The sequence below is a fragment of the Pteronotus mesoamericanus genome, unplaced genomic scaffold, assembly GCF_021234165.1.
Source record: "Pteronotus mesoamericanus isolate MK-2021 breed Mesoamerican mustached bat unplaced genomic scaffold, CSHL_Meso_final scaffold_85, whole genome shotgun sequence".
NCBI lineage: Eukaryota > Metazoa > Chordata > Mammalia > Chiroptera > Mormoopidae > Pteronotus > Pteronotus mesoamericanus.
In genome coordinates this window covers 69714199-69740182 of record NW_026555329.1, presented here as the reverse complement: position 1 = coordinate 69740182, position 25984 = coordinate 69714199, and the positions used below count along the sequence as shown (strand labels likewise).

At 44.7% G+C, this 25984-nt stretch overlaps 1 protein-coding gene across 1 annotated transcript in view; it reads right to left on the bottom strand.

The window, feature by feature from the left end:
* LRGUK (leucine rich repeats and guanylate kinase domain containing) overlaps window positions 1-14212 on the bottom strand; it is an 84479-nt gene extending 70267 nt beyond the window's left edge. Inside the window, exons 1-4 of the mRNA XM_054564631.1 lie at window positions 13901-14212; window positions 6897-7004; window positions 4511-4592; window positions 92-192 (exon numbers count right to left, since the gene is read on the bottom strand). Coding sequence (XP_054420606.1) covers window positions 92-192; window positions 4511-4592; window positions 6897-7004; window positions 13901-14212 — 603 coding nt within the window. The remainder of the gene's footprint in view (window positions 1-91; window positions 193-4510; window positions 4593-6896; window positions 7005-13900) is intronic.
* Window positions 14213-25984: the final 11772 nt, after the last annotated feature.

Genomic DNA, 25984 nt, shown 5'->3' with positions numbered 1-25984 from the left:
TCTCTGAATTTCCCATTTGAGTGCCATTTTGCTTAAGAATGTACTTGGCAAACCAGTTAACATAGGTAGTTGGTGTATGGAGAAAGTCTACCTTGAGATTTTTGGGTGGCTTGAAGTTGAAGAATGTAGTCAGTTTATTTTGAGAAGCATTAAGTTCTAGAAGATAAGGCATACAACTCACACAAGACAAATCTGGGGAGAAAAAATAAGTACACAACAAGGTAAGCCAATAAAATAAAAATCAGACTAAGTCATTAAAAACAGCACACGTTGCATGAGAACATTTCTAAATTATGCTCCCTGCAAGTGCATCCTAATCATTCCAGGTGCGTGAAATGACTAGGGTGTGTGAAATAAGCACGCATGCGCGCGCGGCAAACTCTCCATTAGCCATTAACTGAAACTTCTTCCCGGGGCCTCCCCACCTCCTCCGCCCCTCTTCTGCCAGGACAGCCAAGGAACAAATAACCGAGGCCTCCTCGCTGCCGCAGCTTGCTGTTAACAGTCCGATGCTTCAAAACTTGTCAGCCCTGGAGGAGAGAAAGGCCCAGAAACTAGAGCCATAGATAATCCTCTTGAAAATTAGCCCCTAAATAACTGAATTAGGTCTTTTCAGAAAGATGGAAAATGCCACAATTAGAGAACTTTCTTGACTATAAATTAAATTTTGTTTTAGGTGGACTTAATCCTAAATCTCATTAATTCTTTCAAGCGATTTAAATTATTGCGATTACTTCCCTTTGACTTTGGAGTGGCTCGAATGCATGTGTGCGCCTTGCATTTTATCCTAAGCAAATATTCTGAACCTCGAATGCTAAGTAAAGGACTCCTGTGCTAATTCACTCCTAATGAAATGGCAGTAAAACGTGAAAAATGAAGTATCGTGTTGCCTTTTTCTGCCCCTGCACAGCGGACATGCTTCCGAACAGGAAGGGGAAACAAGAAAATGGCTCCATAAGAATCCCATGATGAGGATTTTACTGCCCTGATTCCACCAGTAACTTGTTTCTCCACCTGAAACTGTTAGTAATGATGTCTCCCTCTCTTCTCATTCTAGATCGCAGAACCAGTGGTTACACCCCTGAAGCCAGAAGATTCCTACCAATTTCTTCTTTGTTTCTTTGGTGTAAACAATACACCCTTCTTTTGTCTGTCTTTTAATTTTTTTTAAATTTATTTATTTATTTTCAGAGAGAGGGGAAGGGAGGGAGAAAGAAAGGGAGAGAAACGTCAATGGGTGGTTGGTCTGCAACCCAGGCATGTGCCCGGACTGGGAATTGAACCGGCGACCCTTTGGTGTGCAGGCCGGCGCTCAATCCACTGAGCCACACCAGCCAGGGCTAGTCTGGCTTTTCGAATGAAATTGTTCTGGGAGAGAGAATCCACTGAAACATGAACCCCTTGGTGGGAGTTAATAGGCTGCCTTGAGGGGACACCTAAGGAGAAACTGTCATCACTTTACAAGTTTTGCCTCTTTGTCCATTCTGAGCTCAGCTCTGTGTCTGTCAGCAGTGGTCTCAACTCTACTCATTTCCACCAGCCCCTGTACCCCCTTGGAGCTGACCTTCCTGTGGGCAGGTAAGCGCTGTACCATAGAGTTCTGTCTTAAAGCAACAGCAGCAACCACGTAATGGAGATGAAGAGATGACAAACACATGTCATACTGTGTAGATGGCCAATGCTTTTAAGTCACTGACGGAGAAATTCATGGTCTGGGCTGCTGAACTTCTAACTTTCTCAGGCCTCTTAATTCCCTACTCGGTGTAGTGACCTCCATGTCCACTAGATGGCAGGAGCACCTCGCGTCTCCATCCGTGGTTCTCAAAGTGAGGTCCTGGACCAGCAGCCTTGGCTTCACGTGGGGACTGACTAGAAATGCAAATCGTCCACTCCCACCCTAGATCTGCTGAAGCTGAAGCTCCAAGGGTGGGGCGCAGCCACCTGTGTTTGAACAGCCCCCATGCTCACAGCGCAGGTGATCCTTATACAAATTGAGACTGGCCTACATCAGCTCATCAGTAACACTCCACCCAAGGAGAAAAATCTACTGCACTTTTCCAACAGTAGATTCTCAAATACTCGATGAGCTCATAAAACAGGCCATGAAAGATGGAAGACGACGGATCTGAAGAGGAAAGCTGCACTTGCAACTGCAAGCTCCTCACTCACGTCACAAGGGTGCGAAGCCACTTCTCTTCCCTCTTTCCTAGCACTAGCGTTCCTGAAGCCCCAGCCGCTCTGGAATTCCTTATCCAGTAAACAAAACCAGCCTTGGAGGGGTGGGGTCTGGGAGAGCTCCTGCCGGTCACACTAAAACGTCTTTCTGATGCTTTAAAATAATTCGGGGGATGGGGGACGGGGTCTGAAGTGGGACAGGCCATGGGCTGATAGTTGTGGACCCTGACTGTTCATGACAGTAATCTCTCCACTTGTTCTCATGTTTGTAATTTTGCGTAATAAAGTTTTATAAAATGAGGGGGTAGAAGTCTTTTAAAAACAGTAAAATTTTGCCCTGGCTGGTGTGGCTCCGTTGGTTGGAGCATCGTCCTGTAGCTGAAAGGTTGCGGGGTTGGATTCTCGGTCCAGGTGCATATGGGAGGCAACAGATCGATGTTTCTCCCTCTCCCCTTCCTCTGTCTCTAAAAATCAGTGAAAAGATGTCCTTGTGTGAGGATAACATAAAAACAGTAAAATTTTAAGAAAAATTATACTAGAATACTTCTTAGTCATTGAAATGAAAGTGGATTTTAATCATGGCAGTCATATGCGGTAAAATAAAATAAAATGAGCCAGAGAAGACTGTATCAGTAAAATGTTATTAAAAAAAGACAAACTAAAGAAGGGAGTCGAAAGATTATCTGTGAAGAAAGCAGGGCACAAATAAGGATTTGCTTCCTTTCTTGGAAGTCCAAAGAAAAGAAATTGTACACTTTAACTTCAAATAGGATCAGAAAATTAGAAACAAGGATCAAGCTTTCAAGAAAATGTAGCTGATTTTATTAAATGTGAACAAGGTGTCACAACAAATAGATTACATAGAACTCCAAATGTCAAAGTTAAGAGTTTAAAGAATCAACTAAATATATAGAGACAGCAAAAATTGAGGAAAAAAATTAATCCATGAATTGCTGGTGCTCAAAATAAGGACAGAAGTAGGTGGCCAGGATTCAAATGTTGATGTGAACGTGGCAGTGCCCTTGGCTGCACCCCCGCCCCCCTGCGCCAGGGATCTGTCTCTTGTGTCAACAGTGTTTGGAGGGAACAGACCCAGGGACGCCCCTTCTTCCAGCCTCCGACCACCTCCGACCTCTTTTCTTGTCACTGCCTTCGCAACCACCTCAGCCATCCTCGGCCTCCAAGCCCAGCCAACACGGTGTTTTGACCTTCAGCTCCTTATTGCCGAGCAACCATGAGCTCCCCAATTCGTCAAAGTCCTCCACCCGGGTGGAGGCTGCTGTCACCCGCCTGGCCGCCCTGCGTCTGCGGGCCTCCCGCACCTACCTCTCTCTCTCTCTGGGCTTCCGTTTCCACCAGGACAATGCGGCTCTGAAGGCCACGGGCCACTTGCTCCCCGGGTTGGCGGAGAAGCAGCACGAGGGTGCTGGGCATCTCTTAAAAGATGCAAAACCAGCACGGTGGCCGCATTGTCTTTCAGGATGTGCTGAAGCTGTCCCAAGGTAAGGGGGGAGCTCAGGACACCAGGGAAGCCGCCTTGGCCTTGGAGAAGAATCTGACCCAGGCCCTCCTGGACCTGCAGGGCCTGGCTTCTGCCCTCACAGACCCTCCGCTCTGAGGCTTCCCAGAGGACTGCCTCATGGATGAGCAGGTGAAGCAAATCAAGAAGATGGGCAACACCTGCCTCCCCTCCGCCGGCTGGCCGGCCCCCAGGCTGGGCGAGTGTCTCTCGGAAACGCTCACCTCAAGCATGACTAGGAGATGTTGGAGCCCAGAGGCCTTTGAGGGGCCCCTCTGCATTTCCCTGGTGCCTGGCTTCTGCCTGAGCCTCTCTTGGCGACCACTGTGCATCCTTTTCGCCACCCTGGAGCCCTCTCCTGCGCATTGGACCAAATGGAAACCATAAAGCTTTTTTGCAGCAAAATGAAACAAAACAAGTGTTGCTGCAAATGCAGAATAAATGGAAGAAATCCATTAAAGGAAAAAAACAAAAATGAGTTCATCAACACTGAATAAACTGATAGAGGGAAAGAAAAGGGAATCACCAAATATTCATAAGTATGAAAGAAGTAATGACCCACTTCCTAAAAGGAAGAACGCAAGCAGCCCATCTGGTACTCTCAACCGTAGTGCAGTACTGGGTGTTTGCTGACCTGACTCTTTCCTGAGTCGTCACTGGAGACGTTTTACATGGAAAGCGTTGAATAGATATGTAAATTGAACCACAATAGCATTTATATCAAGTTTTGTAGCATTAAACTATATGACACACTGCAAAGCTTAAATGTGGAATGATTCAGTGATCCATCAATTTACCAGAATGACAATTACATACCTTCAATTTTGTTTGCTGAAAGATCCAACTTCTGTAGGTGAACATATCCGCAAAGGATGCTAATGTCGATTAAGTCTCGACCCTGAGAAAGGAAAAGGTAAAAGACTGGATGTTGCTTTAACAGGTTAGCACTTGGCGTTCTCGCAACATCTAGAAATAATACTTGACAAAAGAAATCCAGAATTTCTTTCGTAAAATAGAGCAGAAGTGAGAGGACAAAAATCTGAAGTCTACTACTAATAGGATCTCAAAACAGACTATATGCCCCATTAAAAAATGCACTCCTTTGAAAAAAATAATAGCTTAGAAAATTAGTGTTGTTAGCAAGAACAAATACAACACGAAAAGGCACATTAAAGCAGTGTCATGAAGCCCTTTAGAGCAGAGTTTGTTTTTTTATTAAAAACATGCAATAGCAATAAAGCCAAAGCCTTTATTTGGCTGAAGAAAAAGCAAACACTCAAAATTTAAATGAAATGTTAAAGAAAGTTCACACCTAATCAGGAGATCATTAATACTACCCATATTTTCACAGGGATCATCTTCAAATCTCTCCTACAATAACCTTCTCTGATCAAACAACCTGTGAGATCCCTGGGGCAGATGATTCCCAACTTAGAGACGAGGAATATGAGGTACAGGGAGAGGTTTGTAAATAGCCTAAAGTCACAGAACAGGTTAGCGATAGAGAAGCAGACCCAGATCTCCTGAATCTTTTTCTAACAACCTTTCCATGAAGTATTGCTTCTAGTGAATGTCAACAGGGGCTGAAGGGGCATTTGGTCCCTAGGAACACAGACTTTTATCACTGAGTCTCTATGTTGTGATATAAAGACTCGTGTTGTGATGTCACAGTCAGAAAAAGTCAACCACTGAAGCATGACTATAAGCAAGTTCTCAAATATAATCCTAACAGCATTTAACACAGGCCACTAGAACAGTAAAAAATAAATACTTACCGAAAACCTACTATGCACGAGGCATTGTGCTCAGCAGGATAAGATATACAGTAATGAAATAGAGACATAGTGTGCCCTTAAGGAAATTATGATTCTGGTAGGAGAGAAGCTACATACACAAGTAAGAAGAGAAAGTAAAAAATAACATGTCATAAAACCGAGATATAAGGGGGTGGGGGAAGCCACTAAACCAGGCGACCCTAAGAAAGTGTATTCAGTAAGACAGGTTATGAAGGCAAAGTAATTCCACATGTAATATCTCAGACGTAAGGAGGTCAGTGGCAAAGTAAGTTAAGCTTCAGTCCATCTAGCTGAAATAAGATTTAAAGAATTGCTTTTTTTGATAGATCAATTTAAGGCATAGCACTACATACATAAGTAGAATATTGATCGAAAGCGACTTGTGTGGGGATGTATTGGCTCATGGAATTACCTCCTATTCCAATGCCTTGCATGGTGCAATTCACAGAGGGCACTCCCTGTATGTTATTGCCTGACTGGCTGAGTCATCCATAAAATGTTATAAAGTGAAACCAGGAAAAGATTAGAGGCCTAATATGCTGTTCTCAAAGGACAGGCCGTGAAACCACTGTGGGTGAAAAAAACATATTGTTTCTTGGATTGTTTACTAGTTCAAATGCCAGACAGAACAGCCTTGCTCTGAATTTTACACACTTGAGCCACATTGGTGCCACCGCGAACATTTCCGTGTGTTTTTTTCGCCTGTGTATCTGCATTTACTCTGTAAATCTCCAAGAGATACTTAATGCTTTACAATATAAGAAAGCAAAAAGAGTTAAATTATTTTTCTAGGACTATAGAAAAACAAAATGGGAAAGAAGCTGGAGTAGTTTGAGGATTCTGCTTTTATGATAAAATTGGAGCCAAGACTCTGTGCTATACTCTGACTGGTATTGAATTCTTGAAAATTGATGAATAACAATACATTTTTTTCATTAATAATTGGTATCTTTAGGAAAGCAAGAGAGAGCTCAAAGCTACTCATTTCTTGACATACTTAGTGGGGAAAAGTCAATACCAAAATCCTTTGTTCCCTTGGATTCAGATACAAATTTTAGCCTGGCACTGATCAGAGAGAAAATTCTTAAGAAGTTTTTGATTAGTTTTACAGAATCAAATTCAACCTTCTGGAAAGAAGGCATTGATTGCTATAAAATAGACTACTTAAGATGAAAGAAATAGACTGTGAAGGGAATGAAAACAAAGGAATTTGAGGAGCTGATTATTGGACCAGCCAGGGCTCTTTGATGTCTAACATTTACATAAATAACTCTTATTGCTGGTCTCCATCCAACGCAAGACTCTGAGATTTGGAGCCCACAAAAGCTATGCGTACCAGAAAAAAATAGGTGTGGTCCAACCAGTGTCAAAGTGTAGCCAGACAACGGCAATATTGCCATACTCACCGATAAGCTTAGATTGAGGTAGACCTGCTCAGTCCCAGAACCTGAGCGCCCCAACTGGGACAGTGCCTCAGCCACCATGTCCTCTCTCAGGACCCCATCAAATTCGTCCTGCAAAAAAGAAACAAACACACCCAGGAGAGGCGGGCAAAGAGGACTTCCATTACAAAAGGAGCAAGCCATCTTGTCAGGTCCAGCACTTATTTAGTATATTACATCTCCAGGAGCTGAGCCCTCCAAAACTTACCAGCCCCGCCACAAAAAAACCTCTGTGTTGAAGACATACAGATTACGTACGGCTGAATCAGTAACTAGCAAATCGATGTTTTCATTGCTACTGGTTTTTCAGGAGGTCACTTGCAGGTGTTCAAGTGGAATGAACACAGAAGTAGGCACTTCGATGTTAATGGTGATATTTAAAGTGAGTGTGTCTCCTTTCTAACACCGTGCTAAGAGCTCTCCGTGGATAGACTCACTGAGTCCTCCTGACCACCCTCAGGTAGGCACTCTTAGCTCCACTTTACAGACAGTTGATTTGCCTGAAACCTCATAGCTAGTAGGTGGCAGAGCCAAAGCTACGAGAAGCCAAGCCCGTCCAACCCCAGGACGATTCTGACCTACACACTTGTCTGCCTGGCCACGCCTCGAAGGACAGGTACATCAAATCAAGGCCATGGCTTCCCTAAATCTGGTGTTCTTGCTGGGAAAAACAGGTCTTCAGTCAGCTTCCTGTTGGCTCATTTTGCTGGATTCATACACTTTACAAGAATTATTAAAAGGGTAATAATCATTTCCATAAAGAGGTTGTTGGCCTGCGGTGTGCAGACATCTGGGGACCGGGGTGGCCTCTCGTGCCCTTCCATCAGAAATGACAGAAAGAAGAGATAACAGGTGGATCAGAGCTAGGTTCGTGCTGCCTTCAACTCCATAGTTACCAACACATTAACACGGACACCAGCCCGAGGACACAAAACACAGAAGTCCCATCAGTCACACCAGTATAACTAAGCCTGACTAGCATGCGGACTATCATGACAAAACACATTTTTCAGGTTTTCTGTATTAATTCGGGAAACAACAATGCCACTCAAGCTGCTGGTACTAAGGACATTAATACAATATGTAAGCTTGTGCTTTATAAAGATTTTATTTCTCCTCAAAATTGCACCAACCCAGGGAAGCAAGTGTTGCTCACATGGAGCTGGTGCAGAGGCTTTGGGGCTGGGTTTGAACCCTGGGTCTGCCATTGTGGATGCATGACTTTGGGCAGAAAAAAGTTTTCTCTGTGCTTCATAGTCTTCATCTACAGGGTCCGGTGCAAAAAAACACCCCTTTTATACTACAAAATCTTTTATTACAAAATCTTAAGCATATAATTCTATAACATAACAATATCACACTCAAGCACACCATACACCATTTTAGGTGAAATGTTCAAATTAAAACTAAAAATTATTACACCCATATTATTACCCTACCAACAACCCTCAACCAGGCCTTACTTCTATCAGACCCTATAAAATAAGAAATATTATTACCTTCTCTTAATGTTTTGGGGAGAATGAAAAAAAAAATTGTCTATGTAGAGCTCTTAACACAATGGCTAGAATATAGCAGTGTCCCCATAAATGACAGTTGTTACTACTAGTTGAAATTCCACATCTCAATGTTTCATTCATCCATCCCAGTCAACCTGTTCAGAAGACGGGGGAGAGGTATTTACTTTTCTAAATAAAGTTCCAATTTCTTATAAAAGACCTGGGAAGGGATAGAGTTGGGGTGTTACCTTCCATCCAAAACTTTCCACTTACACTTCTGAAGTTTACCTGACCCAGCCCTTCCATTTCCTGGAGAAGAGAAGCCTTGCACCCCTTGCCTACATCAGGCAGATGTCTCTTTCTCAGGGTGGCCATTGGCACGAAGACCGGCCACACTGTCCACGTTTTCCCAGATTCCCAAGGCGCGATGCCCCATGCAGCCCCCTCACCCCTCCCTTGAGGTTCCTGCCATCTGTCAGCGCCACGCCCTTCCCTTCTGGTCTGTGGTCATTTTCAGCCCATTTATGCCCTAGCTCTATCTCAGGTGGCTTCAGCGTCCCCAGGGATGGCCACTCAGGGTCCCTACCACTCAAGCACATGCACACATTTCTTTATTTTCTCAACCTCAGATGCCTTACAATTGATCGCCACCCAACTTCCGCCATTCATTCTCATGGCCATGGCCTGGACCAGCCTGGTCATCGCGCTAAACTGCTCCCCCTAGAACTCTCAAAGCCCGGTGTTCCACTCCTCTCTAATCCCACAACTGCCTACCCTTCGACCTTTCTAGTACCCACTGAACTTGTTCATGGACCCCAGCAGAATCTCCAGTCTGTTCATCCTTCCCTTTCTCAGAGGCTACCTGTCCCCTCCTGACTATACTTCTTTCCCTACTGAGAATCCCAAGAGCAATTTCAACGTCCCCACTCTCGTGTCTCTGACTTTTTGCAACTCTGATTGCAACTACCACATGCGTACACAAACCTGAACCAGGTTCACAATCAAGCACTGTTCTGGAACTGAGTCATGTTTCTCACATGCCAGACAAGTACACACGCAACTTCAGGATAAATTTGCTAAATATTACAATGGAGCTAAGCAGGGTGCTTTGACTATAAATAGGGCACCCTTTTTGTCAGTTCTACAGAGGTGCAGCAGCATAGCAGAGGCCTCCTTGGGGAGAAAGCGATTCAGTTGAGACCCAAAGTTGTATGTCATTCTGGAAAAGTGGAAGAAAGGACAGGAAAGAGGACAAAGGAGGGTATTGCAGGCAGTAGGGGAAACATACAAAATCTCAAAGGCAAAGGTGAGCATGGCCTCTTGGGAGAACACTACAAAGAGTTCCATCTGGCTGACGCATAAAGTGGGAAGGGCGGAATTCAGTGCCTAGCACATATAGGGGAACGAATGGACGAACCCACTCTCCCTCCAAACTGCCGAATGGGCCCCACACCCATGCATTCTGGTGCCGCTCTGAAGTCAGCTGGCCGCTGGGTCTTGGTGCCGGTCTCCCATTATTCATCAGCTGCTTTCAACCCCCCTCCCGGCCTGGTCAGCTCTCCATCCCTCTCCTCAGACTGTCCAGTGCCTCCACTCGTTTGTCCTCACTCTCAGCAGATGCTCCTCTCTTCTGCTTTTGAGCCAAAGTAGAAACGATCAGACACTAACCCCCTCAACGTTCTGCCCCTGCCCTGACGCTTCTCCGCACTCAGGGCCCCACTCCCTCTCTTCCTTCAGAGACCTCGCTCACAGGCTGTCAATTTTGCCCTCTTTGGCCTGCGGTTTCAATCAGTCACTCTCCTGTCACTCTCCAGCTATACAAGTTGTGAGTCTCCTCTGTCCTAAAAGGGTCCCCTTCAGTCCTGCACGTTCCCTTATCTGTAGCTGTCATGTCCATTAATAACCAAGCTCCGCCCAAGTTGCTTTTTTTATCCTTTAGTTCCCCGTCCTCACCTCCGATTCACTCTTCCACTCACTACAGTTAGGCTCTCCCTTCGCCACATCTCAAAGTCACATGGGCCTAGGTCCCCAGTGACCCTCAGGTAGGCAAAGCTAATAAGCATTTTTTAGGCCTCTTGCCACTTAACATATTGGTAGCAAAGCTATTCACATGTTCTCAAGACTCTTCCTTCCCTTGGCTTCCCTATCATACAGCTCTTCTTTCTGGTACTTCTCTTACCGGTCCTTTCCAGTCTCGTTCCCTAAATCCTCCTCATCGGCTGGCTACCTGTACCCCAGGTTCCAGTCCTGGCCCTGCTTTCCTCTCCTCTTCCTGGCTGATGGCACAGCTGCCAACGCTGACGGTTCCTAGGTCTTCTACCTCTGAGAGCCTCTCCCCTGATTTCAGTCGCAGCTCCTTGCTGCGCAGCTACACCTGTTCCTCTCTCTCACTGCGGTTAGTGGCCTTAAGAGCCCCCTCTCCAGACCACGCCACAGACCCAGCAGTCAGCCCAGACTTCTAATATTCAGTTAGGGACTGTCCCATCTCAAGCACTGCACTTGTTTTCGTCTTTCACTGCCTTTCCGTTTCCACTTCCACTGCCTTAATCCAGGCGGTCTCTCCTCCATAACTACTTCTAGAGTATTCTCACTGACCTCCCTGCTCCTAATCTAACCCCACGGCCACTGGAGATCCAAGTCCGGAGTCCGCACAACGGCACAGAGCCTTTCACAACCTGGCCCCGCCTCAGCTGCTTTTCCGGCTGTCAGCCGGCCCGCACGCCACCTCTCCACCCAGACAAGGGTGTACTTTCCTTAGAGACCTCGATGATCCCTGTACCTCAGGTATCATCTGTACATAGCTGTGTATCTAATACTTCACATAATGAATCGCTACGATTCACTCACACTCTTACCTCACCTTGGGAGGGACCGCGTATGTCCCCAATCATGTTCTCACCGTCGTCTATCATTATTGTTGCTATGATGGAATATTGAAGATCTACCAGTTTTTAAGAGCCTACTCTACATCAGACACCATATTAAGAACTTCAACATAGTTTCGTATTAAATTCAATGTTTATACCTATCCAATGAGTAGGCATTATTACCCACATTAGTTACTGGCAAAGAGTGGTTTTCATGAGCAGATGCATATAATGGGCCCAGACACTTCTTTTGCCCCATATAGTCGAAGAGAGCTTCCTACACAGCAATTGTTCAAGGACTGTTTGTTCAATGAAGGCTAAATTAATCAAATCACTTCATGGGCTGTTGTAGCAGATGAAAGCATGGAAGTTATTATTTATATTAGTTATAGTATAAATAATATATTATGCTAAGTATTTTACATATAGAATCTCATTTAATTTTCACAACTCTCCTATGAGGTAGGTATTATTATAATTCCCATATTGCAGATGAGACAAAGAGGTAAAGTAACACGCTCAACATCACCCCGCTAACAAAAGGCTTTCTGGGAACCGAAGACTGTTTTGAACAGCTGGTCTGCACCACCTCCTGTAAGTTCACGAGGCCTTCGGAGGGCTGGGCCTAATCGCATTCCAGGCATTCAGTAATCGCTGGGACCCTCATGGCCTTAGAAGCCTTAACTCAGTTGATATACGGAAAATAAATCACTGAGCATAAAAGTTCAAACGCTTCCTTTTCAACTTTAGTTAATTCAGTACGTTAAAACTTATGAGGTACTATAAAAAGCTGAAGTGGAATGTGAAAGCACAAAACAAATATGAATATTTAGAATGTATGTGGGAGAACTAACAAACTTTTCTTACATACACCCTATGAGCCAAAGAGGAAAAACTAGTTCGAGGCACCCTCCTCTATGGTTTGTTGGCTAATGGCACACTGAAGACAGATGAACAATGCTGCTAATGAACCCCATACCTTAAGAGCATGCATTAATTGGAATAATGAAGTGAACTGGTGATTCATCTGTGAATTCCTCTGGGGTGGAAGCTGGTGGTAACCACACAAACATCTCCAAATTGTAAAAACACTGCTACGGTTTTGCAACAGTCACCGTTAAGGGTTGGAAAAGAAATCACACGATGAACAAATTAGGAATAATTTCCTATCATCCACTTTAAGCAAAACTAATGTGTAACTAGCCCATGTAGAAGGAGGTAGAAGAAGAGGAAAGACAAAATAGAGGGGGCAAAAAATGGGTCAAATGTTGAAAGTGAACAAAAGGACATTGCAAAAGAAGGGAACCCAAGTGGGGCAAGGTGTAAGTGGTTAATGGTAGAATCTGAGTAACAGAAGACAATGCAAGTTACTGAGGGGAGAATAAAAGAAAGGAGACTAATACGGAAAAGAGCTTGTGAAAGAGAATGGGCATAACACAGAGAAACGAGCTTGGCTTCAAGGAAGACAGGCGACCGGGAAAGGGTGCAAAGTTGCTAAAGGAGGAAGCCAGAGACTATCACAGAGTGAGGACCTTGGAAACATGCTGTCTCTCTGCATCATGTCTCCTTCTGAAAAGAATTTGAGGCAACTTATATTCCAAGGAAGAGGAAAGAGGAGAGAAGAACCGATCTAAAGAAAAAACTATTGAAATATAGAAAAAATATTGTTTTGAGTTTTCTGGAAGCAGGACAAAGGGGAAAAAAACCTAACAGTGTATTGAAAAGAAGCAAATCAACTGGTTTTTGAAAGAAAACAAATAATGTATTAGAAGGCAAGAGAAGAAAGTGATGTGATGAGAAGTAGAAAGGACAGAAGACAGGCGATGGGTTAAGAAAGAAACAAGATGATAATAAGTGTAAGGAAGAAGGACTGGGGCTGTGGTTAGAAGAGGTATTGCATTAATGTGAAAGGCAAAGCCACTACCCCAGGCAACATAGATGGGAATGTTGGGAACATTCTCTACATCCTAAAATATGTCTACAGGCCGGGGGGTGGGGGGGGCGGGGGAGGGTGTGTGTGTGTGTGTGTGTGTGTGTGTGTGTGTGTGTGTGTTGCTTGATAATGTATCATATATCCTTGGCAGAGGTAATATATTAAACTTTTAAGTCAGTGTTTGAGGAAGCACTTCTCAAATTATTTGAAAAAAGTAAAACTTTTCCCTAGAGCTAAGGGTTTGGAGGGACTAGAAGTGGGGAGAGCATTGGAGCACTTCAGCATCGTGGGGAAAAGGTGCAGGAGATGTCAGAGACGAGCTGTGCCTATTCACAACATTGTCGAGCTATCATTTGGACGAGGCTGAAGTCACGAGTCCCATACAGATAGATTGATTTTTTTTTCATAACTTGACTTCTGCATAACTTGACTCCTAAGAAACCAAATGAGCTACTGAAAAATAAAGGAGATACCTGGAAATATTTCAACAAGAAAAGAGAGGGAGCCTTGAGGCAGTGGGGAAGGGGCACCCCTGGAGGCGAAAGCCCAGGGAATGGGCTAAGCCACAGGCTGCTGAGGGGTATCTCGGGGGGCTGCCGCTCAAGTGGCAGGGCCCCACGGCTGGAGCAAAGAGCCAGGGGGTGAGGGACCGGGGCGGGGGAAGCGCACCTCCAAATTCAGCATTTCGGACTCTGAGGACTCCTTGGACTCCACTTCGTCCTTCCCCTCGCTACCCTCGTCCTCGTCCTTGTCCTCCTTTTCGTCTGCGTCCGCCTCCTGACCCGGGTGAATGAGCTGCCGGAGCAGGTGGGAGGAGGAGGCTCTGTAAGTAATGTTCGGCCTCCGCCCCATGGGGAATGAAGACCAGCGCTGATTTTCTGGGCGCAACAGGATTGACTGGGCTCCAGTTCGTGAACTGCTCAGGGTTCCCTGGAGGGAGCTAGGCTTTGGCCACTGGGGACCTCCACCGGAGGTCGCCATCTTGTTTACCTGGGTTGCCTAGGAGAGTAACACAAGGGGCGGATGTTCCGCAGAGGATTCTGGGGGCTGTAGTCTTCTCCTCTCCCGAGTCCTCGCTTTCAGACAACTGCACCGCTGGCGCGAGACTTCCCCTTTGTTTTTGTCTGCTTCTTTTTTTTGGGAGGGGCGGGGGATTTTTTTTCTCTCTCTTTAGTCCATTCAATCTCTGGCTTTTTTTCTTTTTGCTTGTCTTTCTCGTTTCCCCCTCTTTTCCCCCTGCATCCCTTCTCCTCGTGCCCAGCTGTCTGTTTTTTTTGGACCTCAATGCCCTTTCTTGGAGATTCTTCATCGCACCATAAGATCACCGTGAGCACCCATCCTGTTTAATTCACCAAAGCACTTTTCATATAGTCGTACTTCGAAAGTGTTAGATGTCTATGCAGAGCGCGGTGGTGTAAACAAAATAAAAGGCATGACTCCTGACCTTTTGGTTTAATTGCAGGTAATAAAGAGAGACTACTGGACAAAATTGAAAGCTGATTTGCAATTAATTAACATTCCCCCCCACCCTGGACATGATAAGCCATATCGTTGGGGAGAAAAGTTGGCAGTGGTCGAACAAGCCAGAGAGAGAGAGGGAGAGACAGAGAAATTGTGGAGAAATTGTCAAATCGACACTTGATCGGAAAGCTTCTGAAGAGCTATTAGCATCCCATAAATAATTGTATTAGTCAAGTGACCTGCATTGGTAATTATTTTTGTCTTTTTGCATAGGGTTCTCTTTGCAGTTTTATAAAATACTTCTGCAACATTACAAAGCATGATTTTATGCTGGTGCAATTGTACGTGGCCCAGATCCCATAGCCTTAAGCTCCACAAAGTAGACACTCTATAGAAAAGCAGAATGAAAATTACAACGACTATGATAGTCCTAGTGATGACAATAGAGATCCTTCCAGGGAAGTCGTCCTCGTCCTCCTGGCCCACAGGGCCTTCTCTCCCTGCTTCAGTGACAGCAGTTACAAATACAAAATGATCCTGTCAGTGGCTGTTGAGGAGGGGAAAAACCCTGTCGCCGCCATCCACTGACTATTATCTTTCTCAGTGCCTGAGGGACCGTTAAAAGTGATGTAAAGCTTTCAAAATTACCTTCCTTCATTATCTTGCTAGTCATAAATGTAAAGGCCACAGTGAAAGTATCTCTTTCCACTGGACTTGTCTTGCAGCTTACTCCTTTTCCAGTGGGTGTAGACTCCCCACCTTTACCCCCCAGGACCTGGTTCTAGCTAACTGACAAAGGGAAGAGGGAGGCAGAATCTATAAAAATGGAAACCCAGTAGGTTTTTTTTTTTCCAATAACTTAATCAGAATTTCTAGCAAAGCAAGTTTTGACAATGTCCCTCTCTTCAGGAACGTGTCTTCAGGCAGTCAGTTAGGACCTGTCAAGGGATAATTTTCAAAGAGTTAAATACATGCTTCTCACACCAAAACAAGAATGAAACATCGGTGATTAAATTCAACTCATTAATTAGTAAGGTCACCAGTAACATAGTAACAGGGTATCCCTAATCCACAAAGAGACACACCCTGAAATAAGTTCATTAAGAGATAAAACTGGTTAATGCTTTTCTGGTCATTAAACTATAGTCTTTGGGGTTATATATTTCCAAGTGCTTTGTCTCCTTTCATCTTCACATCTACCCTTTGTCTATAACCCACTTGACAGATGAGGTAACTGAGGCCCAGAGAAGTTAAATAACTGGCCCAAAGTCAAGCACTGGTGTGGACATCCAAACCTAGAGCGACCAATTCCATAGTCCACTTTCAACAACCACTTCTGCAGGTAGAAAATGTGAGGTAAGAGAAGTCTACACAAAATGTCTCCAAAGAAAAATCATGTATCAGTTAAGGTTCTTAAGTATCAGTAAAAGAAGTCATTGAGAGAATAACCCTTCATATAGATTCAAAGCATTTCCGAGCTAGAAAGAACTTCAAAACCCACCTTATCCCAACTTTTCTTTTTACGAAGGAAGAAATGGATGGCCCTCCAGAGACGATAGCTGCTCCCAAACCACCTGACTTGTTAGCAGCTGAGCAGGAATTAGAATCTAAACCTCTCATTGCTCCATCTTGCTCTTGCTAGTTCACCAAAATGCTTCCCTGGCTGAACTTTTATCAATAGAATCACTACTTTGGGATTCTGGGCATTACAACTGAGGGTGCTGTTTCTCTAAAAGTTATTTTACCGGATAGAGAATACAGAATTAGGCAAAGGGAGAGGAGGTGAGGGGAGGGAATAGTCTGTCTAAACTCTTCCCATAAGCACAAAACGTCAATAATCACTTTCATTTATTCATTGCTTGTTGTAAATCTATGCTAACTGCCATGTAAATATCTCAATTAAGTTCTCCAACTGCTCTCTGAAATAGGAACTGATGCCCCCATTTTACAAAGGAGAAGAACGAGGCTGGAAAATGCTAGCAAATTGCCCAGACACTATTTGTGTCCAGATCAAAACTCCAACTCGGGTCTTTCTAGATTCAAAGCCTCTGAACTTAACCACTATACTTTATTTTCTCTCCAAGTCTGAATTACTTTCTCAGGGAGTACGTGTGTGGTACAGAGAGCCTGGACCTGGTGAGATACTGAAAATGTTAGCGTTGGTGGGGGCAGGTTTCTGGGGCCAGGAGAGTGGAGTACGGTGGGCAGTGGCAGTGACGTACAGCAACCCAGGGGAGCAGGGGCTTCTCAGAAAGCTCGGAGTCCTTACCTAGTGAGGCGAGAGGAGAGAGAAAGTGCAAGAGTCTCGCCATGACACCCAAGAGCCCCTGTCTGAGAGGACATCCAGGACAGGCTGCTGAGAGAGTCAAAGGAATAAAGAGTTTAAGCTTGAGCTCTGGCTGGCGTGACTCAGTAGACTGAGTGTCAGCCTGCAAACCGGAAGGTCACTGGTTTGATTCCCAGTCAGGACATATGCCTGGGACGTGGGCCAGGTCCTCAGCTGGGGGGGTGTGAGAGGCAACCAATTGATGTATGTCTCACACATCGATGTTTCTCTCCCTCTCTTTCTCCATCCCTTACCTTCTCTCTAAAAGGAAATAAATTTAAAAAAAAAAAGAATTTAAGTTTGAAAGAGGGTGCCAATTACCAGCCTCAGCGACTTGGTAGCTTTGCCCCAGAAGTATTATTTACCCTTCCCCCTACCCTTTCAGATCGGTGTCCACCTACCTGGGCCAGCACGCTGACATTAGACCTTACTCATTGAGAATAGAAAGAAGAGGCAGGGACGGACCCCTGTCTTCTGTATTTGGAAAAACAGTCTTCCCGGGAGTGTAGACCTTGGGCAAAGCAAAAGAAGTGCCGTCCTATCCCTTTCACCTCCCTGTACCTCCCCCCAACTGTGTGTGAAGGAAGATAGGATGTGATGGCAGCATCTCAAACTCGCGATGTTTTCTGCGGAACGCTACACCCTGTGCAGAATGCCTTGAAGTTGGGAGAGCAGACAGGTCGTGGAAGGCGCCACCGAAATAACAACAACAATGAAGACACAACCACAACTGCTATTTATGAGTAATTTCTACGTTCCAGGCATCTTACTGTGTGCTTCACATATATCAACTCATTTTAGTCCTATGTGGATCCTGCAAGGTAGAGATTAATCTTATTATCCCCATATGATAGATGAAGAAAGAGAGGCATCAATAGATTATGTACCCACTCAAGCCACTTTGGCACACAATGGCAAAGCTTGGACGCAAATAGGGAGCCTGGTTTTCCAGCCCACATCCTAAATCAAAACACGGTACTATCGCGTTGATGCTTTAATAAAACTTTATGGAGGATGTTGACTGAACTATTGTGTTCCATGCCTGTTGCCAAATGCGTATGTTGTACTCTAACCCCCAATGTGGTGGTATGAGGAGGTGGGGCCCCTGGGGGTGATTGGATCATGAGGGTGGAGCCCTCAGGAATGGGATTAGAAGAGGCCAGAGCTGCACTCTGTTTTCTGCCCTGTGAACACACAGGGAGGAGGTGGCAGTCTTCCCTGAACCTGAACCTAGCACCCTGATCTTAGCCTTCCAGCTTCTGGAACTGTGAGATGTGCATTTCTGCTGTTTGTAATCCACCCAGCCCATAGTACTGTGCTCTATAGCAACCCAAATGGACTGAGACAGAGGAGAACCTTAACTTCAATGTAGTTTAATGCATTAATGTCATAGGCATTCGTGTTTTGTTATTTCTTCCTAGGAGGGAGGGATGTTTCTTCATAAGGCAGTTTATTATCTAATAACAGCCTGGTGGATCTATAGACGTTGAATAAATAGTGACACAAATCATCATTTAATTCTAATTGCTATAAGGGCTAAGGAGGGAAAATACAGGAGCCAGGAGAACATCACCGGGGCCTTGCCCCAATGTGGTGGGAAGGGTTCTTCAAAATATCAGAGAGACACTTTGAGCCTCATGATGATTATCGAAAGAAGTTGGGAAGAGACAGTACAACGCTGAGGAACTTTATTTGTTATCATTACAGAAATCAGCTATATTCAAATAATGATGGTAATAATTAATTGGACTGGAAGAGCCTGATAAAGCCCAGGCAGGACTTAACTGAGTCAAGTAACCTGTTCCAAGCAGATATCAAAGGCATTTTACAGGGTTGGGGTCGGGGGGTGCCCCCACTAACAGATACCCTGGATCAGACACTGGTGTTGAGATCAAAATTACAAATTGTAGTCTCAGAAGAGATCATCTGAAAAGCTCATTGACAAAGGTAGAAAAGTCAAGAAGAATTGTTTGCAAAGGAATTGCAAGCACCAAGTCAGGAACAAAATCTGAACAGAGGACTAGATATGGATTACTGAGAATTTTTAGCTCAGATTACCTTCCCAGACAGAAGGGGAGTTTCATCAGAGGAGTCACAAAGTGAGATCAAAACGACTAAAATGTTCAAATGATGACCAAAAAGGACTGTATGAAATATTCTGGGAGAGGCGATAAGAACTTGAGGATGTTATGCTAGGATATTCAGAAGATGATCAAAGAAGACCAGAAGGAATTCAGAAAGAAAGCAGGAGGTGGTGGAAAGGGAAGAGAGTTTGAGAGGCATGAGGCTTAAGAACCAAAGCATCCCAATGACACTAAATAGTAAAAAGAGAAGAAACAGCAAATAGAAGGCAGATGAATGAACGGTGCAAGAAATTCCACCATTACCTATACGCATGAAAACTCACACTGTACTTCCACCAGTTAAGAGCTAGTTTAAAACGGTGTGGGAGAGTGAATCTTGCAGGCTCTGATGTAAAGCACAGGGAAAACCCAGATCATCATTATCACCAACTGGTTACTCAAGGTCCTCCTATGTAGATGGGTCAGTTTCAGGCACTGGGGATGCAAAAAAGTTAAAGTCTTGGTCCTATAATCAAGAGATGTGCATTATGGTCAGGCAGTAGGATATAGAGATTTTAAAAATGAATTAAAACTACACTAGGCCCTGGCCACGTGGCTCAGTTAGTTGGAGCATCATTCCATGCACTGAAAGTTTGCTGGTTTGATTCCTGTTGAAGGCACATACCTAGGTTGCGGGTTTGATCCCTGGTCACGGTGTGTACCAAAGGTGACCAATCGATGTTTCCCTTTCACATCTATCTCTGTCTCTGTCTCTCTCCTTAAAAATCAATGGAAATGTCCTTGGGTGAGAATTTTTTTTTAAAAAAAGACTACACTAGAGAAGGTAAGTCCCACCTGACAGATCTGGCATCGGTTGTAGCCCCTCAGGAAGAGACTGAGCTGCAGGTAGATGCAGCTCACCCCGTCCAATGTTACGCTCGTGGCAGACAGGGCTCGCTCCCTGTGGCAGATAAAACAGTGCCCCCAGCCAGTCTGTGGGCGTTGTCAGCTGAGATAAATCTGTGTCCCAAGGCTGCGATGCCAAGAAGGTTCATGGATGAGGTCAGAGTTGAACTAGGCCTTCAAGGAGAATAGAAATGCACAGGGATGAGGGGTGGGCGGGGGCAGTCCCGGAATGGGAAGTGGCATAAACAGAGGCCAGGAGGCCTGGACATGTTTCAGGAAGGGCCTCTGAGAATTACTGGATGCATGAGAATAAAACCTGCTCACAGGAGGCTGGGGAGAAGCGGGAGGGTTGTGTCTTCCTGGAGGAAAAGGGCAAGAGTGAGGAAGAGGATGAAATTATCTCGTGTAGCCACACAGTTGTCTTGGCAGAATCTAGGGGAGGACTTTTTTAAAAAATGCAGAGAAAATGGGGCTGGTGAGAGATACTGACAGCCACGAGGAGAAACAGGAGCCTTATAATCCTTGGTTTTACATAGAGATGATGCTTTCCTGTGAGATCAATAGGAGGCTTCGTTGGTCTCTGATTTAGTGCATTATTTTAGGCACCTTACACAATTTACATCTACCCTTTATGGACAAATTTTCTCAGTTACCTTTCTTCACTAAAGATCCCCCCTTCCTTGCAAAAAGCTCCTTGCACATAGTAGGAGCTTTATAAACATGTACAGACGGCTAAGAACTTAGCTTTATAGTGATTACACTGACCGTAACTGCCACTTCATTCCTCCTGAGTGAACATCTGTGCAGGTCAGTGTTTGAAATTAAAGCAGCGGGATTCCTGTCGCAGAAAGGGGGACCCGGCCTCCGAGGTCACCAAAGAAACGACGGGTTCACAGGACCTACCAGGACTTGTGTAGAGCCAGAGCTGGGATCTACTCCAAGTCAGTCCCAATGCCTACCTCCAGGGGCTATGGTGAAAGGTAAGGTGAGTGTAAAATTGGCTGAACCGGTGTGGTAAACTCCAAGTATGACCACCAATTCTCATCCCTGTACACTCTCCCCTTGCAATGGGACTGTAGCTCCTCCCGTCAAGAGGTGGAGTCTACGCCCGAGCTGGGTAGCTCAGTTGTTTAGAGAATCATCTCAATATGCCAAGGTTGCAGGTTCAATCTCCAGTCACAGCATATACAAGAATCAATCAATCAATGCACAAACAAGTGGAACAACAAAATGATGCTTCTCCCTCCCCACCCCCACTTCTCTCTCTCCAATATCAATTAATTTTTTAAAAAGTTTAAAAACAGATGAAGTCTATTTCTTCACTCCTTGACTCTGGGCTTGGCCGTGTAACTTGCTTTGGTCAAAACAATAGTAAAAATATGGCACCAGCAGAGACTTGAAAATGCACTGGTCTGTTCTTTCTTGCTTCCCTTAGGAACACTGTGCTCACCATGCGAAGGGGCCAGGGCCTCCCGGCTGGGTAATGAGACACAACGGGCCTTGTTCCCTGGGGCCGTGGGCAGTTCCCTCTCACCGCTTACTAGACATGTGCACACAGCCAGCGCACCAGCTAGTACCAGCTGACCTGCCAACCGACCAGATGCGCCAAAACCAAACCAGAAGAACTGCTTGGTCAGCCCTGCTTTAGCCCAACAATCATGAGCTAACTGAATGGTTGTTTTAAGCCACTAAGACCTGGGCGAGTTTGAAAGGCAGCAAATTAATATATACATAGAGCATCTGGGTTTCCTGTAGTCTCACCCACCTGGTTAGTAACAGATTGAGGTTAGAATCTTTATCTTTTCATCTCATTCAAGTAATTATTTCCATACTGGGCTTTGCTACTGTCGGTATTATCTTCCATCATAAACAAATCTTTGCCACTTACAAAGCACCCCCCACCCCACACCCCCCAAAAAGCAGCTGCGAATCTTTCCAACAATGCACGTATAGGAACCACAGTTCTGCAGAGAAACAGAACCAACGGGAGATAAAATGCAGAAACCAGCTCACATGGCTATGAATGCTGGACGTCCCAAGATGTGAAATTGGCGAGCTGGCGGGCTGGAAACCCAGGGCAGCTGATGGCATCAATTCCAGTCGGAGAGAGGAGGGAGACAGATGTCCCAGCTCCACAGGCTGATTCCCTTCAGCTCAGCCTTTTGGTTCTGTCCAGGTCTCCAGGTGCTCGTTAGGGTTAGGGAGGGTGATTTGCTTTGCTCAGCCTACAGATTCAAATGTTAATCTCACCCAGAAACACTCACAAATGCACCCAGAATAATGTTTGACCAGTGTCTGGGCATCTGGAGGTCCAATCAAGGTGACACATCAAATTCACCACCACAGAAGGCGACTCTAACAGCTGGTTTCTAAGTCAGGGACCGCAAGGAAGTCTTTTGGAATCTGCGAAAAGCGAAAATGGAGTCTCCCCTCTTTCACTGTCTTTGTACCACCAGCCACTCAGTCCCGCCAGGTGGGCCTCATGACGTGCTGCCTGAAGCTCATTCTCCATCCCTTGCCCCACAGTCTGGGGAGCACTCTCGCCTTCCTTAAGATCTATGATGACGCAGACCACTCAGAGTGCAACAAAGTCTAGGACGCGCCCAGAAATAATAATAATAATAATAATAATAATAACCACATGCATGAAAAAGTACAAGTAGACAAGGGGTGGCTTTGGAATTCTTTCCCCTTCAAATGAAACGTTACTTATTCAGAAGCTGGAAGAGGAGGGTAAAGAGGAAAATCATACCTTGAATCCTGTCACAGGGCCTTCTAGTGCGTGATAGGATGCTGGCAAGGTGCACCTCTGGGGAACAAAAGTCAGTAACCATCAGAACAGGATAGAATCCTGACCTTCGGCCTCTTACTGCCCAGGTGAGCAAATTAGTGTCTGAATTATTTATTTGCTTTGTAAAGAGTCTTGCAGATATGAACAGCACAGTATGAATATGCATAGTATTTTCATAATAAATAAATGGAGGCTTAGGGCATTTCTCAAAGTCCATTAATTATTGAAGTCCCCAGCTCTCACTGCCATGCTTTGATTTTTGTTCCCAACCAAATCAAGTTACTCAAGAGTCCATCTTGATTGTGAATTCATTCAGAACGTAATTTAGAGCTTTTATAAAATTGTTTTGAAGAAAAATCATGTTGGAGAAATTTGATTTTAACTATTTAGGCACCAAGTTATTCTCCATTCTACACCTTTAAAAAAGTTGTAGTAAAATATACATAATATAAAATTTACCACCATGACCATTTTTAAAATAAATATTTTATTTACTTATTTTTAGACAGAGAAGAAGGGAGGGAGAAAAGGAGGGAGAGAAAAAAAATCAATCAGTTGCTCTCACACGTCCCTAACCAGGGACCCAGCCCACAACCCAGGCATGTGCCCCAAACAGGAATCAAACCAGTGACCTCTCAGTTCATGGGCCAGTGCTCAATCCACTAAGCCACACCAGCCAGGGCCTATCCTGACCATTTTTAAGTGTACAGTTCAGTGGCATCAAGTATATTCATGTTGCTATGCAGCCATAACCTCCATCCATCCCCAGAATTCTTTTCTTTGTGCAAAACTGAAACTCTATTCTTGTCAAATGACAAGTCCACATTCACTTCCTCCCCAGTCTCTGGCAACCACCGTTCCATCCTGTCTCTATGAATTTGAGTAGTCTAGACGCCTCACATAAGTGGAATCATATAGTATATGTCTTTTGCGACTGGTTTATTCCACATAGCATAAAGTTCTAAAGGCTGATCTATATTGTAGCATGTATCAAAATTTACTTCCTTTTTAAGGCTTAGTAATAGTCCACTTATCTGCTAGTGGACACTTGGGTTGCTTCCACCTTTTGTCTATTGGGAATACTGCTGCTACGAACATGTGTGCACTGGGACCCTGCTTTCAATTATTCTGAGTGTATACCTAGAAGCGGAATTGCGAGGTCATGTGATAGTTCTAATTTTGATTTTTTAAGGAACTGTCCTACTGTTTTCCACAGCAGCTGCATCATTTTACATTCCCACCAACAGTGCGCGGACGTTCCGATTTCCCCACATTGTCACCCACACCTGCTGTTTTCTGAGTGTTTTACCGGCAGCCATCCTAATGGGTGTGAGGCCATGGCTCTGGTTTTGGTGGGCATTTTTCTAATGATTAGTGATGTTGAACATTTTTTCATGCGCTTGTTGGTCATTTGTATATTTCCTTTGTAGAAATGTCTATTCAAGTCCTTTGCCCATTTTTAAATCAGGTTGCTTGGTTTTTTTGTTGTTGAGTTGTAAGAGTTCTTTATATATTCTGGATATTAGATTTTTATCAGATATGTGATTTACAAATATTTTCTCCCATTCCATGGGCTGCATTGTCACTCTGTTGAGTATGTGCTTTGATGCACAGATGCTTTAAAATTTGATTGGACCTTATTTACTTTTACTTTTGTTGTCTGTGTTTTTGGTGTCATACCTCAGAAATCACTGTGAAATCCAACATCATGCAGCTTTTCTCCTATGTTTTCTTGTAAGAGTTCTGTAGCTTTAGGCCTCATTTTTAGATCTTTGTTCTATGTTGAGTTAATTTTCATATACGCTGTGAGGCGAGGGTCCAACCTCATTTTTTTTTGCATACAGACAGCGTCACTCCTTGAAAAAGACACTACTTCTTCTAACGTTTAACATTCTCAGCAGAAACAAAGATTGTCCCTTTGGGCAGAGAGCATTAACACTGTGTAGGATGGGGCTAATTATAGGCCGGCAGTACTGAGCCCCTGACCAGCATTGATTTAATAATCTGTAGGGCATGGGCAATGGCTAGCCTCCATTTCCCTCCTGCGCCATCTGTCCCCTCCTGGTCTCTGCAGCCCTGAGGGACTGATCCCGCAGGCGGTACCACCTGGCTCCCTCGCCTTCTGTCTTCGGATTGATTTTGGCCAACAGGAGGCAGGGGCTCGGAGGGCAGGCAAAAGAATGGTCAGTGCTTCCCTCACACCTCCCACATCGCTCTGTGCCTGTTTCCTGTCCGGAGAGGCCCCTTCCAGGGCTTCTGGAACATTGCTTCCCTTGATCCTTCAGTTCCTGCTGCAGCTAGGCCCTGGGTATCTCCGCAATCTTGTTCTCTAGATACCTCTCAACCGAATTGTACCTCCCCTTGACTCATTTCTCTTCAATGCCTTTGAACCTAACTCTTGGGCAGGCAGGCACAGTCCACTCCCAGGCCTGCCTCAGTTACTGAACTAATCTGATTGTGCCTGGAAGGGACCTCTGCCATCTAGCTGGACTTGAATGAAATCATTCTGTAAACTACACCCAGAGTTTTGTACCCCAGGGCTGAACACTGTGTGCACGTGGTCAGAGTTGCAGCACTTCTACATGGCCAGCAATTCCCCCCATTGCTGATTCAACCCCTCTGATGACGCTTCTGCACTTACAAATATGCCCCAACTACGTCCCAGCGGCAGCTATCAGAGCTGTAGGCGTACGCGGCAAAAGGGAATATTTAGTGGACTACTCGTGGGGTATTTCGTGGATCCAACCTGTTCCAAAGATGACAATCATCAAAGCTTACAAGATAGTACATGGCTAATTCCTAGCCCTTTGCCATCTTAAAAATTACTCTTTATGTTAAAATTTAAAAAGAAATAAATGCATATGGATCATAGTTAAAATACAGAAAGAGAGAGCTTCTCCATGCCCAATCAGCTCATACTTATTCAGGTAATACCCAGGGGGCTGGGAGAGAGGACTTCCAAATTCGGTTCATAGATCCCTTTCGCAAAGGAGCTGCCAAGTCTCCTTAGAAAAATCCTAAACAATATTTTATATGTTCGTTATGCTTGTTTTTAAAAGTGTAAGGAAAAATACAAAAGTATGTTTCACCCTGACAATAAATGTGCACAGGCAGAGAATTAGATGTCAGAATCTTTAGGAGTCATCACACTAGTTAGCCGACGAATCAATAGGAATTTGCAGAAGAGGAGGTAGGATTTAAAGCTA